This window comes from Coniosporium apollinis (genome assembly GCF_000281105.1).
Source record: "Coniosporium apollinis CBS 100218 chromosome Unknown supercont1.12, whole genome shotgun sequence".
In the NCBI taxonomy this organism is placed as follows: Eukaryota; Fungi; Ascomycota; class Dothideomycetes; genus Coniosporium; species Coniosporium apollinis.
Genome location: NW_006913274.1, coordinates 417108 through 432584, shown reverse-complemented (window position 1 = coordinate 432584; position 15477 = coordinate 417108). Strand labels below are relative to the sequence as shown.

Here is a 15477-nt window from a genome sequence, read left to right as displayed (position 1 = left end):
TACGGTATGAATCTAGAACTATCACACTTCGCAGGGAAAGCAGAATCTCTAGGCTCTGGAACAGCTTTCCAGCAAATCCGCGAGTACAACATCAATGTCGCACTTCCTGTTTTCGATGCCGCGGTGTGGCCAGAAGCACTTCCTGTTTGATTGTCTCTCTCAGACCAACAGAAGAAGCTCCACATTCCAGGTCCTAGGTAGGATCGCAGTCGGCATCCGTCCCGGAGCGGAGACATTGCAAAGTTGCCCTTTGAGTACATACCACCTGTCTTTTCCGTCTCTGTTTACCGTCTGTATCGCCCTCTGTAAAAAGTGCAAATCCTTTTGTTTGCACTACGGCGCAAATACCGTCCTGCAACCGTTACATCCTGGGCGAACCAAGAGTGGTATACAATTCGGATCACCCAGCGGGCTTTAGGTTCTCGGTCCCCCAACAACTCGAGCCTCCGCCTCAAGCTTGAGCGCCGAGCCGCCGGGTTGACGTAGCTTTAACCCGGCTAGAGCCCGGCTGGAAAAGGTTCCAGCTTCCCGGCTTTTCTAGAACTTCGGAGTCCTGCCCGAAGCTGAGGCAAAGGGACAATCGTCCAAGACCTCCGCTTTTTCGATCACCATTCCGGTCCACCGCAATCCATGAACTAAGTGTACTGTCCTTCTCCAAATTCTGATTTGGGTACAACGAAGAGGGACGACTGGTTCAACGGACCACGCGTGTGGAACTATTATCAAAACTGGTCCCCAGAGCTCAGCTCGACAGAACATTCATTGATTCGCACAGCCGATAGAAGACGCCGTTGGCGGATGAAAGAGATTCTAACAACAGCATACTGACATGACTCAGCCCATAGGGCGAGCAACTTCATATCCAACTCCTACCCAATACGCCTTCCTGATGCAATGACCTCCGACTCCTTACAAACGCCGCGCTGAACGACCGTCTGATCAAACTCAACAGCCTTACGCTGGTAGAACTGCACATCAGAAAGCGGTACCAAACTCGCCAACACTTTCACACTATCGCCAAGCCAGCCCTCATATTCTCAACCGTCTTCGCACCAACCCCTCGCAACCCGCCCAGCTGCTCAAGGTCCGTGATCGGTCGTCCCTCCTCCCCGTCGTCCATCTCGCATAAGGAGTTCACGATAGCTTCCGCCTTCTTAGCCCCGACGCCCCTGAGCAGTCTTATTTGCGCCGGGTCCCGCGAGTTGATGACGTGGATGATGTGCTGGGTTCGTGGCGTGTGGATTCGCGCTCCTGACTCCGTCGAGTCGTGAACTTCGCGGAAGATCTGGACTTTTGACTTCGGGGGTTGCGATTTGGGTTTGGGTTTGGCTTTGAAGCGGAAGCCGTCGTCGGAGACGTAGGAGTCGTCTGCTGCGTCTGGCGCTGGATGGTATTGGTAGTCTTCGTGGTCTGGACTGCTGCGGTTTCTTCGCTTGTTTTGGTCTTTTGTGTCGACTGCAGCAGGTACCGGCTCGGGCGCTTCGTACTTGTGCCGTGGCACTGCTAACACTTGTGCATCCGATATGACATGTGGCTTGCTCGTCTTCTCCTCCCGCTTCAAGCGCAGCTTCTCTTGGAGGGCCAAGATTTTCTGTCCCAGTTTCTGATTCTCCGGGAAGAATGGCAGCGCGAGCTGGTACATCTTAAGCTCACTAACACTCTCGCCGCGGACATGATGTTGTTTGGCCATGAGGAGGTACTGCAAACCCTGTGCTCGATCATCCTCCTTTTCTTCCACGCGCTGCTCCAACGCGTCCAGGCGGCGCTGCAGCTCCTCTGGGATGGCCTGGAGCGATGCGGCGGTGTTGTCGCTGAGGACGTGGTTGGCAAGCCGAGCTTCGATCTTTGCATCGATCATGGCTTCTATGCTTTCTTTTGAGAGACTTGGGTCTACGCGGGTGGTGAGTTTGGGATCGCTGGGTCTAGTCATCTTGGTTGGTCTGGTTGGTCCCGCGCTTGACGAGTCCAACGGGCGCTTGTGGTTTTCGACTTTCCGCACCTGGCTGGGTATCCCTGAGGATCTTGCCGGTTTGCTCTTATCTGAGTATACTGAGAATGCCTTGACCGGCTTTTCGGCCTTCTTCTCTGGATCGGCCAGGTTCGCGTTCACGCACGCCGTCAAAGGTCTCAGGGGCTGCCTCTGGATGTTGGAACCCGTAATGCTGGCGGTCGTACTCGGCTTTCCCGTGATCTTTCTGAGCACAGGCTCGTTCTCAATTTCGCACACCTCTATCTTTTTCGTCCGATTTGCGAAGTTCAGAGAGCTGAGGGTGTCGAGGTGGTAGGAGCGTACGGGCGCGAGATTGAGGATCATGAGGGTAAGTCCGTTGTTCTGTCCTAGTGACAGGATTCGGGTCATCTTCGATTCCCGGTATGGTATGCGCGACTGCTTTCTGCTAATCGCTTCCACACATTGTGCGAGGACGAAGAGCGACTTGTTGATGCTTGCTGACTCGACCATCCTGTCTTTTACATTTTCTGTCCGGCGATTGTCTTCGGAGCCCGCCAAGTCGATTGCTGATGCGGTACTGATGCGTGTGTGTGTCTCCGTAGTCTGGGTGACTTTGACGCAAAGGATGGCGTGCGAGCGCGACGAATGCGCGTTCAGCTGTATAATGTGTTAACTCAGACCGGTAAATTTCGGGAGTAAGGGGAGCTACCTTCGTCGCAGAAGTCGAGCGGTTCACATTGGCCTGATCATAGAGCTGCTCAAACTCCTTCAAAGTCGTACACGGCCGTTCTGTCAATCCAACCACCACCGTCTTCCCATTATTGTCCCGTATAGGGAGGCCGGATGGAGTCCTCTTATCTGGTGGCTCGAACAGATCATAGACACGATCGCAGTAAATCTCGTAGTAGCTCATAGCCACCTCCACCTGTGTCGACCCTCCAGAATCCTTTTCTATCTTCCGGCTCCGTCGGTATATGCTGCTCAGCAGGCGCGGTATGACACCTCGGTCTGCTAATGATTTCCCACCGCGCATGGTATGCGTCTTGCCTGTGCCCGTGACGCCGTATGCGAAAATGGTAGTGTCGAAGCCATTGAAGAGGTGCTTGACGGTCGGCGCAACTGCATTATATCAGTACAAATACCTTCCGCTGCCCCGTGACTCGGCCCACCTTCGTGATCGTAGATATCCTGCTGCGTCGCCTCCTGATCATACACACTATTGAACTGGAAGCTGAAATGCTCGGCCTCATTCTTGGGGTTCGGTATGCGCACAACGGTTGGACTGCCGATTGTCTCGTTCCCGGCTGGCGCTGCGGTAACGATGGAGTCTTTGTCGAGTTCAAGCTTTAGTAGAGGCCGTATGCGAGCGACGACGCGGACACTCATTGCTGCGGTCGAGGGTGTCGAGGCGTAATTCTGCCGTGGAATAATGACAGGTCACGAATGCCGTCGGTTTGCAGGGGATTGAGTGAGGTTCAAGATCTTTGGGCGTCATGTCGTTTCTGGAGCAACCGCCGATAGAAAGAAAACATTGCGGGCGGTTGCTCGAAGTCCGAGTTGAGCGGCTTGCAACACGTTCTTTCACTGATCCCCGGCCTCGCTCAGCATCGTCACCACCGCTTCGTCACTGATCCATAACTTCTCTTGCTGCTCGAGCATGAAGCCATTGCAATACATCGGTCTCGTCCTGTCGTCCTGTCCAGTACGGCTGCGTAACAGTTCCATCAACTAGGCCGCCGGGCTGTCTCTATCCTGCTCATGACGTTGCAACGGAACTTCTGCGAGCGTTTCAGGCCACAGCCAATCATGTGCCTCCACAGCGCGCCGACTTCTTCCCTTTGACGGCGAGCCGCCAGGCCAGAGATTCGCACCAGTTTCATATCTGGACGCTCTGGGCCTCGAGACGCTCTGGAAACACTTCTTTGCTGCCTCCAAAATGCTTCGGCGATAATAATAGACCGGCCAGAACCGCGCACAGCCAGTGTTCGCTAGCAGGCTATTTTGTAGTAAAACGGCCGGCACATAATGCTCTACAAAACCTTCAGGAGCCCGACGCTGAAGACTCTACACGAGTCTGACCACGTAGGTCCGGCGTTGTACAGTCTTTCCCTTCATTGTTTTCACTTTCTTTGCTGTCTTCACTCGCACACTTCACTTCAGCCATCGCCTTCTTCAAGTCTCTTCAGTCCTTTTTGCGACCTCGCGCATAGATTTTCTTTTCGTTTCTTGCCGGCGTGTTGACGCGCCTGCTGCTACCTTCTCTACAATCTCGCCTTGAGCCCAACTCAACCTTTCGCATCCCAGTTCAAAATGTGCGCTGTTTTCGTAATCTTGCTGCTGGCAGCGTTCTCGACCACCGTATTGACGGGCCCGGTGCCCTATCGCGCACCATATCAAGTGTAAGTACACAGAAGGCGCGTTTTTAAGGTCGTCCCGTGCCACAACGCTTCTGTCCTGCCTTTTACGAGCAGCCAACGTTCTTGATCTAGCCAAGGCAACCGGCAGACCTCACAAAGATGTCCGCTTCTGTAGTGGTTCGTAAGCTCAGGCAAAGCAAGTCGTGGGCGGGTGATTGCTGGCTAAATACCCGTAGCCAGGGCTCATAACTATATTTTTGTTCTACTTCTTGGCTGACACTTAAAAAGGTACCCTCGGGTTGGCAATGCCTCACTTGCTTTCACACAGTCCACACTATCTACACCAAGTACACTAACCCTAATCGAAATCACGCCACCGTCTTCCGCGCAAGTAAGCGAGACGTCGCTGGTCCCGTCGGCAACAACGAGCCTCGAAATCGCAACGGGACTTTCATCAGTAAAGAGCGCGCTCACCACGTCGGTCGAAGCCGCAGACACGGGTCACGCAGACGTTGTTCCGCTTGAGCCGACTGTTATCCTTTCGACGGCGCCTGCAATCACGTTTGAGAACACGGCAGGCCGGCCAATCGTCACGGTGCCACCTTCAACCATCGAACAGACAACCTTCAATGAAGCACCTACCAGCGCTCCCGACGCGACCCAGGCTCCTTCGAAATCGGAAGCCACAAGCCCCATGATAACCAGTGTGGACACGCCGAAGCCGACCTCGCTCGCTGTGTCAAGCAGTGTTGACTTGCAGTCCTCCGAACTACCACCTTCGGCTTCGTATGCCCCGGCATTGGGCAATGAGGATGCCGCTGCCACAGAAGAGCCGTCCGCAACGTCCTTCAGACGCAGCTTTACGCTAGACATAACCACTACTGCGGGCGCGTCCTCTCCGCAGTCTTCGGATCTTGCTACGACCTCACCTGGAAACAGTGGAGTTCCGCCCACCCAAACTAGCACTGTGGAGTCCACTGCCTCAGTTCCATCCAGCTCGGCAGTTGCATCAGCTGAGACTAGCGCGCAAGATTCTTCACTGACAAGCAGCGGGTCTTCCACTCTGGCGGCCAGCTCCTCGTTCTCTTCCGTACCTGGCATAGCGTACGAGACGACGACAACCATTGTTACCGTTTTCGGACCTTCCGAGACATCCACGCAAGCCGAGCAGAGCAGCGCTCCAGCCACTCTGACCGAAAATAGCAGCTCTTCCCTGGCCCCGTCCCCTTCTTCACTCTCCTCCATCCCAGGCGTGGAGTACCAGACGAGCACAACAATCACCACGATCTTCGGACCTGCAGAGACTTCAACCGCACCAGTTGCAACATCCGCTCCAACAGCATCTTCTCCGTCTTCCGAAGCTATTGCTTCTAGTTCCACAAGCACCTCTGCCATCCTCGCCCCCAGCGTTACTTCGCCCACAACACAACCAGAGACATCCGCTTTCTCTCAACCAACTCCAGAGCCGTCGTTGTCCACAGCGCTAGAGCCAACACCGGCGCCAACCGCCTCGTCATCCTCCTCATTCCCCTCACCCTCCACCCCGGCCTCCTCCGCGCCACCACGATTTTCACTGGACCCCATCCCATCCTCATCGCAACCACCGACTTCAGTCACAGCCTCCACATCCACGGACTTACCCGCCAGCAGCGCCCCGGCCGCTCCTCCACCTCCCAGCAGCACTCAGCCCGAGCCGACCGCGCCAACGTCAGCGCCAGTCGCGGTCCCGCCTGCCGGCAGCGCGCCTGCCACGACGGCGCAGGGACCGGGGCTGACTGTCATCCCCATCAACCCGGATGACGCGTTTACTGTGACCGTGACGGCGACAGCGACGGAGAAAGAGACGGTGAAAGAGACGGTTACGGTGACCGTGACGGCAGGAGGCTGAGAACGGGGCTATCTTCCAATGGGGTGAATTTTCCTTCACCGGCTTGGCTGCGAAGTAAACAATGGGGCTATCTGGGCTGGCGCTCGTATCGTGTGCGTCTGATTCGTGTCTCTCAGAAGCGGTGGAGCTTGGAGTCGCTGCTGCGCGAGTACTTCGGTCTTTTTTTTCCCTTCTTCTCAGGGCCCAGGGGCTCGGTTGCTTCCCTTTCACGGCTTTTGCGAATCGGCTGATCCGGTTCTCGTGTTCATGGAAATCAATGGAGCACTCGAGTATTCTGTGCCAAGCCGTCAGTTATTCGTGATGCTTGTGCTCGTAACCTGTGATATGTTCAGTCATGGCCTGCGTGATGCAGATGTCAGAAGAATCCGCGTTGCCAACCATAGCGTGCAAGCTCGATCAAGTGTGGCCCTTCTAGGCGTGACGGATGATAAGTCAAGGAGTGAAGATTACTACGTTGTGTATCCAAAACCGCTGCCTCCAGAATGCAACCAAGTCCTGCGCTCAAATCTGTTTCCAGCAGTGCCGCCCTAGAAGAATCGCCGAGACGCTTAAAATCCGCAAGGAAAAAGAGGAAAAGTCATCAGAAGCGCTCGCAATGGCAAAAGCGAGTGAAAAGACGAGCCGTCGCTCGCGAAGAAAAGCCAAAAGCAGAAACACAGAAACCGCCGTATGCATTTCCAACCCAGCGAGCGTATGCCAAAAACAGGCGATGAAGTCAGAATGTGCCGCAAACACCCCCCAAACAAAAAGAAAAAGGGAAAAAAAAAAGAGCACGGAAACGCCCGCTAACGCTGCGACAAAAACATCCGCAAGAGCCAAAAACAACGAGAACGTTAAGATTCATGCAAAATGCTAAGAACGTGGAACGCGGGAAACCGGTGAAAAAGCCATCCTAAAATCACGGGTATCATGGAATATGCGGGGACCAATGGGGTTGTGTCCGTTTCTTCATTCTCATTCTGGCACAAAAGAAATTTCATTCGTGGCGGCTTCGTAGAGCGGTCGTTAGATCGTCGTACGTCATGGTTTGGATTGGGCGTGTAGATGGTAGGTGGTGGTAGATGGTGGTAGATTTAGAGCTGCTTCCAAGAAAGGAAGCCAATGTAGGTGTGCTAACAGGGAGGATATGCGCTGCAGTGAAGGGATAGTATAAGGGATTTCCCTAAAGATTCGCTCGTGGTGCCGATGCGAAGCTTCAGGACCTTAGCTGACCGCCCTGCTCCTCCCTCGTCGCAACAGCAACCAGCGCTTCCAGACGCCTCATGTCATCGCTGTGGCTGCCAACTGGCGGCGGATGAGGCGTAGCAAAGGGAGGATGCCGCGGTGCGCTAGCCGGGTGTTGCGGATACGAGAAAGCTCCCCTTTCAATCGGTGGCCGAGGCGCATGCACGATGCCGGTCTTCTGCGCATCTTCCGGGTGCACCGCTGGATGATGAGCTTCGATATAGCCGTTGCTATGTACAATCGCCGGATGGCACTCACTCATAGAAGTTGACGGCGTTGGAACTCCCTCGCTGCTGCTCGAGTCTTCCGGCGATGTGCGGTGAGTGGTATAGTTCGCGGTCATGTGCTGATACTGGAATTGGCCCTGCTGGGTTAGAGGCAGCGGTCCATTGTACCACCCGTGCCGCTTGTTCTTGCGAGGAGTGGTTGGCTGCTCGGCAGATGAGCGACTCGAGTCTCCACTCAGAGGACGAGCTGACTGAGCCACGCTATTCGCGATGGCTTGACTGTGAAAGGAGGGTTGCGGCACGGTGGTGGGTCTCATATCAGATGCGGACTGATTGAGCGGATGCTGGAAGCGACCAGGGGGGTCCCTTGGCGGCGTGGCATTAGTGATGTCCAGCTTGGTAAGACCCTTGTGCAAAGCCATATCCCAAGACTGATGACCTCGCCTGTCGTCGGGTCCGGATGCAGCGTTTCCGAATGGACCAGGATAGACTGGCGGACGATTCTGGTTGTCGAGCTGCATTGGGCTGGGAGGACGGCGAGACGGCATGGGAGGCTGCGGTGCATGATCAAAGCTTTCAATGCCTGGCAGACGAGTCAACTGACTTGCAGCTGGCTGAGTGGAGAAGGATGGCTGCGGAGCATCCGGGGTTTGATAGTAGCTCAAACCGCTGGTGGCAGGTCTGGGACCAAGACTGGTATAGGTTGATGGGTGCCAAGTTCTCCTTCTCCAGTCCAACTCAGCCGCATTGGACTCACGGCGAGAATCGGATGCGTGAGTTGAGCTTGTCGGGCTAGTCAAGAAACCACCGAGCCCAGAGAAAGTCGAGGAGGTCGACGATGGCAACGGACTGATGTACGGCGGGGAGAACGAACTACCGCCAGGAGGACCTTGGAAGGGATTGCCGCTAGAAGGGACCGAAAGGCGACGTCCATGTGTGCGGCTGTCGTACGTGAGAGACCGCGGTATAGTCGATATTGGTGATTGCAGGCCTGAGCCCCACCTCGGGCTACCCGTGCCAGCAGAAAAAGTAGCGGATGTGGGCGTACTGAACTCACCAGGGGACTGGCCGCCGAATTGGAATTGACCGCCCGGACTGCCGGCAAATGTATCTAACGTCAGCCTTGCCCTCGCACTACCATCACCGGCTATAGCCAGAGGTGGGGGCCGCCGGCGGTCGTCATCCCGCACACTAGCGGTCGAGGCAGTAGATGCAACACTTGAGGCTGACAGATTCCTGCTGTGTCCTCTGCTATGACTGCCTTGGCTTCCAATCGTCGAAGCCCGCGAGCGGGGGTTCGGTGGCCTAACTCGATCCGTCCTGATCTGTCTCTGAAATCTTGTACCAGTAGCAGCGAGCGAGTCACCTGGGATATCTTCATTCACGTGGACTGTTTGTGCGTGCTGACGAAGATTGTCCAGGCGGGAGAAGCGACGCGAACAGTGGCACTGAAAAGGACGTTCGCCGGTGTGCTTCCTGCAATTGCGTCAGCAGCTGTCACAAGACAGAGTCTCAACTAGGAGATGTACCGGATGTGCCTTGCAAGATGCTCACTCCTGGTGAAGCTAAGCTGGCAGGGTGGGAAGCCAGTGCAGAAGAACCGCTGGCCTTTCTTCTTCTTGGACGGCCTGGCCGACTCACTGGTTACACTATCATTGTCCGATCCGTCCTGTCCGTCTTCGTCGTCTTCCATATCGACATCCTGCGAGTTGATGGACTTGGTCGACCTGTGCGAGCTCTCCCTTACAAGCGTACTGTTCGGTCGGGACGTAGCAGCACTGCTGTCCTGCGAAGGCGCAAACGGTGAAGCCGGCAATGGCCTCTGCCCAGAGATGCCTCCGAAGCTGTCTCGCGTAGGCGTCTTGGCCGTCGGGTCTTCAGCGCGGACGTCAGCCTTCGGGGTTTCCGGGGAGAAGAACTGGAGCGTGCGCGGTGTGGTGGGCGTGCCTTCCTCGCCAGTGCGAGCTGGGGTTGGCTCCGGAGCTGCGAGGGCAGTGTTCACGGCGCGGAAGGCGGACATTGTAGAATTGCCAAAGCGTGGCAGGCGTGCGGCTTTGCTGCTACAGCCCCCCTCAGCTGAAGGTAAGCTGGCTGTGCCGGTAATGTTCTGGTGACACGACGTGTCTGCGAAGCCCGGTGGCAACTGGCGACCCGGACAGACGCTTCCAGGGAATTGTTCAAGTGCGATGGTAAAGCAGATTGAGCGTTGCTTGACAGGAGCGCTTGCACGGTCGGTCACTGAGCGCGGCGGAAGACAAGGCTGAAACGGCGCAGCTGACGGACGATAGTGATGCTTGCTTGCAGATACATCCGATCGGCAGCAACAGGCGTGTCGAATGGAGAGGAAGAGGTCAACAAGGATGGTAGCAGGCCGTTATTCGTAAGTCGTCAGCGTGGACAAGAGGTGCGAAGGGCTGGGAGGAGCGGAGCGGGTGCTCGGAGCCACGGTGGTGGTGTGTGTTAATGGCGACGCTTATCGCGCACTCGAGGTGGCGGGCGTGAGGCAGATCTCGAGGCCGAGCTGCAGGATGGCTTGAGCGGGCTAGGTGCGGCTCTCGGACGAATTACTGCAAGGGCGAGAGCATCAGGAACAAAATACGGCGTAGCCCTACTCTGACTCAAGGGGAGTTGCAGCAGCAAGGTGACGAGAGGAGAGATGAGAGGGCAGAGGGAGATTCTCCAGTCCAGGTTGCACGCCCTAGTGCATCGAGGTGAGTGGGTGGGTATGGGGGTGCCCAGGTGGGTAAGAGGGGCAGCGAGACGCTTGCGTGGCTGGGATCTTCAGGTGAGCGTTCGTCCTGGGTGCGTGGGTGCGCGGGTGCGTGGGTGCGCGTCGACGAGCGCTGGTGGGCAGATCCAAGCAGCAAGATTCTGGCCTACCCGGCGCTGACCCAGCGACTAGCGGGACGTGCGGGACGACCTCAAGCAAGCCAAGCGACAGGCAGCCCGTAAAGGCCGGCTGTTGCGGATAGGATTCGCTGTGAGAGTTGCGGCCAGGGCGCTCAGATGCGTGAGCGGGACAGGGAGGCCTGGTCTTATGCTGCTGAGAAATCCTCTGGAGGAGCAGCAGCCCCCAGTTGAAACGACACCCTGGACCGAGAGCTGTGCAGGCATCAGGCAATCTGGCAGAAGCATGCGGACGCGCTCGTTCCCGCCGCTGGCAAGTTATCAAGGGTCACTCGAAAACTTCATTGCTGTGTCTCGGCTGCCAGGGTACGTATATACAGATGCTAAGTCAAGCGTCTGGATGTTCATGCCCGCAGATATCCTCGGGGGTTCTGTCAAGTTGCGCTAGATTAAAGTGCCGCAACGGCTTTTTTGGACGACTCTTGTACGCGGACATATCCCCCGCCGCTGTGTCGATTAGGCGACGACATCCGGAAGCACTTCACATGTGAAGAAGACTTGGGCGTGGCGGGTACCGTCGAAGTGCCCCCCAGCGCGCACTTGGTGTATGAACTGAGTCAGCAAAACGTGCTTGCAAAACTCTTAAGCCAGATTAAGCCTGGGCAAAAATGGCTCCGCAGCCTGAACAGAAAGCAATCGCGATGACGAGAAAGAAAGGCCCCCAGCCTGCTATCCACACCTCTTCAGAGAAGGAGGAGGAGAAGATCGGTGGTCGTCCAACCAGGCTAGACGAGAGGACCGGACAAGGAAGCGATTGGCCGCAGCAGCTGCCGAGCAGCGTTGACTTGCATGGAACAGCGAGCTAGCGGGGTCGCTCTCCATGGTCTGCTCACGGCTGCAAGGGGTGGTGTTGACGCTGATAGGTGTAGTACCTTTGTACCTGCGGAAGCGAGACCTGGACCTTTTCGTCCGCTGGCTCGATCGGGGGAAAGGCCGTGTGTAAGTACTTGGGTAGAGTGTAGGATAGTACCCAGGTAGTGTTGAGACGTCTGGATGGTCCGTTCGTCGCGGCGCCGACGAAGTTTTGCACTACACTATCGTCGCTGCTTAGGGTATTTTTCAGGCAGGCAGGCTAGATGCTCAGGAACGAGGTGGTGCCAAGGCTGTAGTTTACGTCCGTACCAAGACCCCGGCGAATATCGGTCGCGAGCATGGCGAGTTTCGATATTTCGTCTTCCGCGGGACTGTTGTGCGCATGAGAAAGACGCGGAGCCATCATGTTTGCAGCGGATCCATCAAACTCTACAGCCCTGCGTGCTGCACGCCGCTCCCGAATAGTCGGTGCCTGTCGAGAATATTTCTCGCAGCCGGCGTCGCACCGAACTGCAAGCAGCCGATGTTCTGCATGAACAGCAGCAATTGACGGGAACTCGAGCCGCACTCAGCAAGGGAGCTCTAGAACTCCTGACTCGTGCTTCAGTATCGGGATATAGAATCACCAGTAGAACTCTACGCTGTGCTACGTTGAAAACCGTTTTGCTAGATACTGCTCCTTCACCGCTCCATGCGCAGCCGTCAAACGCACATGAACCCAACCAGAACCCACCAACGTACAGGGAACCATGTCTACAGCAGCACAAAAGTCTAAACCACGTGCGTCTATTGCACAACCTACGAAAACGGTTTGATCAGCACACTCAGTCCGGCCAGGTCGACAGTATGAGCGGAGGAGGCTCTGGACTCACCTTCTCCCTCAACAAGCCCAACCACTGGTGCAAGCTGACGCCCTGATCCGCGCGGTCCTCAACCAGCAGCGTCTGCGCCCACAACTTCAGGCTGGGCTCGCCATCCTCGCGGATCACGTACAGGGACGGCGCGGCGATGCTGCCCACGCCCTTGGCGCGATGATCCCGGGACTTCTCAATCACCGCCCGGATCCGCTCGTTGAAGTCGCTCTCGACGACCGGCGGCTGCGTCTTGCCCTGCTTGAGCAGGTTCTTGTCCTCGACGCCGAAGACGTCCAGCAGCAACGCTGGCACGGCGTCCCGACCCACCCACAGGAACTGGTTCACGCCGTCGTCGATCAGGTACAGTCCGTGGGGCACGATACGCTCCGAGGACAGGTTCATGGCTGGCGGTAGCATGATCTCGCCCGTCTGGGGATCCGGCACGCCGGCGTTGTCGGGCATGTCGTGGAGTGAGTGGAATTTGGGATACATGTACTGGATCATCAGAGGTAGAGGTAGCGTCGAGAGGAGAGCGAGGGCTGCCGCTCGCAGGTCCGATGGGATCTGAGAGCTTTTGCGGAGTCCGATCTGGTGAAGCTTAGCCGGTGGCAGGACATTCAAGGGACAAGTTCGATCTTACGTTCTTCATCAGGCCGAGGAATAACACAGGTAGCGCCCTGAGATTCGACGGCAATTGTAGCCCCCCACCACCCATGTTCCCTCCCCCAAGCTCTTTCTTATACGTCTGAAGGATCTCAGTCAGTTTCGCTTGTAATGCGTCTCGGGCCGCGTCAAGTCCGCTGCCTAGAGCCCTCTCTACGGCCTTGTGACTGAAGTAGACTGTTATGGCCTGTTGATCTGCCGATGCGTAGACATTTGCGAGATTCTCGGTTGTAGGGAGAGCCAGTGTCAGTACTCTTATCCGCCTAGAGAGCAATTGCGTCAGTCGCTAGGGGACTCATCTATAATGAGACAGAGCGACCTACCTCTCGCCGTTGCAGGTAGTGTGTAGTACGGCAGTCTGTAAGCAGCAAAAGGGCTTTGTGATCGTCTCATCTACATCAACAATTAATCACGTAGTGCTTGTAAGGAGGGATGGATTGAGGGAACATTACCTATCGCAACCTCCACAACGTAGGCCTGGTCGCGAGGGAAGGCGGGAAATGCGCAAAGGTCACTGCTGCGGTTGAAGAAGTTCCCGAAGAAGGCTGACATCCTTAGCCCTGTAGTAGCCCTAACTCGCAGTACTGCCTCCAGCCCGATCTCGGCAGACAGATAGTCGCTAAATTCCCTTGCAAACTTGATGGCGTCCTCTGCTCTTGCTGCATTCCAGCCCGGGTAGAAGTATGTCTGGCCACCGGTATACCGTGGCAAGTTGCTGAGGCTGGCTACATCCTGGTATTGCGATGAGAAGAGGAACATGTCGATCGATACTTGGTTTTTGCTGCATTCCACTGCAAAACTCTTGTAAAAAGCGTTGCCGGTCTGCAAGAGGCTACCTTCTTTGCTTGTACCAAGCAGCTTCTTGTCCTCTCTCATCTCCAACTTGCCGTGTCCTAAGTTGGGGAGACTGGCGCTCAGGACTGTAATCTTGCCACCAACGGGAGAAATCAACTTGTGACCTGCTCGGAGAGCGGAACCCATAGCAGACCCGCCGTTTTGCGTATCTTGGAACATCGATTGCAGCTTCTCCAGGAAATTCTCGATATTTGCTCGCGCTTCGGACAGGTTGACGAGAAGATCCTCCGGTGTAGGTAGGAAAGGCTCATCCAGGTCGCTGACAACTAGCATGCTCGGGTCATTGCCTTCGCTGTTGTCCCGGGGTATGGAGAAGTAGTATAGAGAGGAGTCAACCGCCATAAAGCCAAGCCTTGTCCGTCTAGCCAATCGTCAGTAAACTTCCAGTAACGGGGAGGCGCTGTCGAGAACACACCTATCCGCATTCGGTATCCGGTCTAAGCTTTCCATGATGCAACGAGCACTTGTCGCCAGTAGGCCATTGATTACCGCGGCGTAACTGACATCGAATACGAAGAGATACACTAAAGGCTGCGGAGGCCGGACCATGTATTCTTGAGGAGCGACAAACTCAACAACCGAGTAGTTCAACTCTGGCCGCTGCCATCTGTCTACGCTCTTCTGCGTTGTCGCGTCCCAGTCGAACGCCTGAGGCACATCGTTGGTCAGGTTACCTATTACTCGCGTGAGCAAGTCAAACTGGTGTTGCAGACGTCCCTTGCTTACACATATTGCATCTCCAACGGTGTCCATGGTCCAAAAATGTGGCAAAAGGGTTTATCTAACACACACACAACCTATTAGACTATATGCGCTAGGGTGTACCGGATTGTTGTTGGGCCTCACATATGACCGACAACGTCTACACCTGCTAATGACCTGGTCCGGGACAACAGGCACCGGATCCTCTGCGTCGTGGAGTGAGGTGTATGGCTGTATGACTAGCGCAAAAGGCAGCCGGGATTTCTTTAGGAGAGAATGTGTTGTTGGTACGCAGTTCAGCTGCGGGCGACCTTAATTAGCAAACCCCACGCTTCAAGAGAGCGCAAATGTGCTGCATAGAGTGGTGCATACCGTTGACCGCACGTACTTAGGATCGCAGTTCGCGTACGGAGAAGGGGTTACGCTCGTCTACGGAAGTTAGCTTATAGGCCTCCGTTTCACAGGCAGCGCACCCTCACATTTGGAGGAAGGTTTATTGGCGGCGGGGGCCCATCGATCTCGAACGGTTGCACCGGCTGCGATATGATGTCCGTAGGGTAAAGCTGGTTCACCGCGGAATGCTGGGGCGGCTGTTGCATCTGTTGCGGAGGCATCTGCATCTGAGGCATAGGTTGCTGGGGCTGCTGAGGCTGGCCCCCAAAGCTCATCTGTCCGAATTGAGCCGTCAACTGCTCCTGTGGCTGCATCATCGCTGGCGCTACAGGAATCAGAGGAGGTGGCTGCTGCTGCTGGACAGTGTTGGCACCAGCTCCAAAGTCATACGCCTGCGCAGCGTATGCGCGCTTCTTCTTGTGCGCACCCGGCGCCCCCTCGTACTCCATGGTGGTCTGTCCCTGTTGTCTGCCGAGGTCCTTGTACTATTCGAGGTATTGCTGGTAGAAGGGTGGTTGAAGCTCGAGTTCAGGTCCCAAGGCTGAAGGAGGTATGGAGGAGGTTTCCCGGCAGGTAGCAGTAGCGCTGGTAGATCGTAATGGCCACAGTATCGCTGAGGGTTGTAGACGGTAGCCTGAATGTC

General features: G+C 55.9%; 4 protein-coding genes across 4 annotated transcripts; 1 reads left to right on the top strand and 3 right to left on the bottom strand.

The window, feature by feature from the left end:
* Window positions 1-1006: 1006 nt before the first annotated feature.
* Window positions 1007-3337, bottom strand: W97_03095 (uncharacterized protein; the record flags this gene model as incomplete). The annotated part of the gene is made up of 3 exons (XM_007780994.1): window positions 1007-2608; window positions 2661-3070; window positions 3121-3337. 3 exons carry the CDS (start codon window positions 3335-3337, stop codon window positions 1007-1009), a joined length of 2229 nt encoding a protein of 742 aa, XP_007779184.1.
* A 924-nt stretch (window positions 3338-4261) lies between these two features.
* On the top strand, window positions 4262-6196 carry W97_03094 (uncharacterized protein; the record flags this gene model as incomplete). The annotated part of the gene is made up of 2 exons (XM_007780993.1): window positions 4262-4350; window positions 4597-6196. The coding sequence occupies 2 exons, from the start codon at window positions 4262-4264 to the stop codon at window positions 6194-6196; spliced, it is 1689 nt and encodes a 562-aa protein (XP_007779183.1).
* A 1195-nt stretch (window positions 6197-7391) lies between these two features.
* W97_03093 (uncharacterized protein) lies at window positions 7392-9667 on the bottom strand (the record flags this gene model as incomplete). The annotated part of the gene is made up of 2 exons (XM_007780992.1): window positions 7392-9123; window positions 9177-9667. 2 exons carry the CDS (start codon window positions 9665-9667, stop codon window positions 7392-7394), a joined length of 2223 nt encoding a protein of 740 aa, XP_007779182.1.
* Window positions 9668-12191: 2524 nt separating this feature from the next.
* On the bottom strand, window positions 12192-15283 carry W97_03092 (protein transporter sec24; the record flags this gene model as incomplete). The annotated part of the gene is made up of 9 exons (XM_007780991.1): window positions 12192-12809; window positions 12862-13147; window positions 13208-13277; window positions 13337-14100; window positions 14155-14413; window positions 14466-14520; window positions 14586-14741; window positions 14814-14870; window positions 14921-15283. The coding sequence occupies 9 exons, from the start codon at window positions 15281-15283 to the stop codon at window positions 12192-12194; spliced, it is 2628 nt and encodes an 875-aa protein (XP_007779181.1).
* Between the last annotated feature and the right edge of the window lie 194 nt (window positions 15284-15477).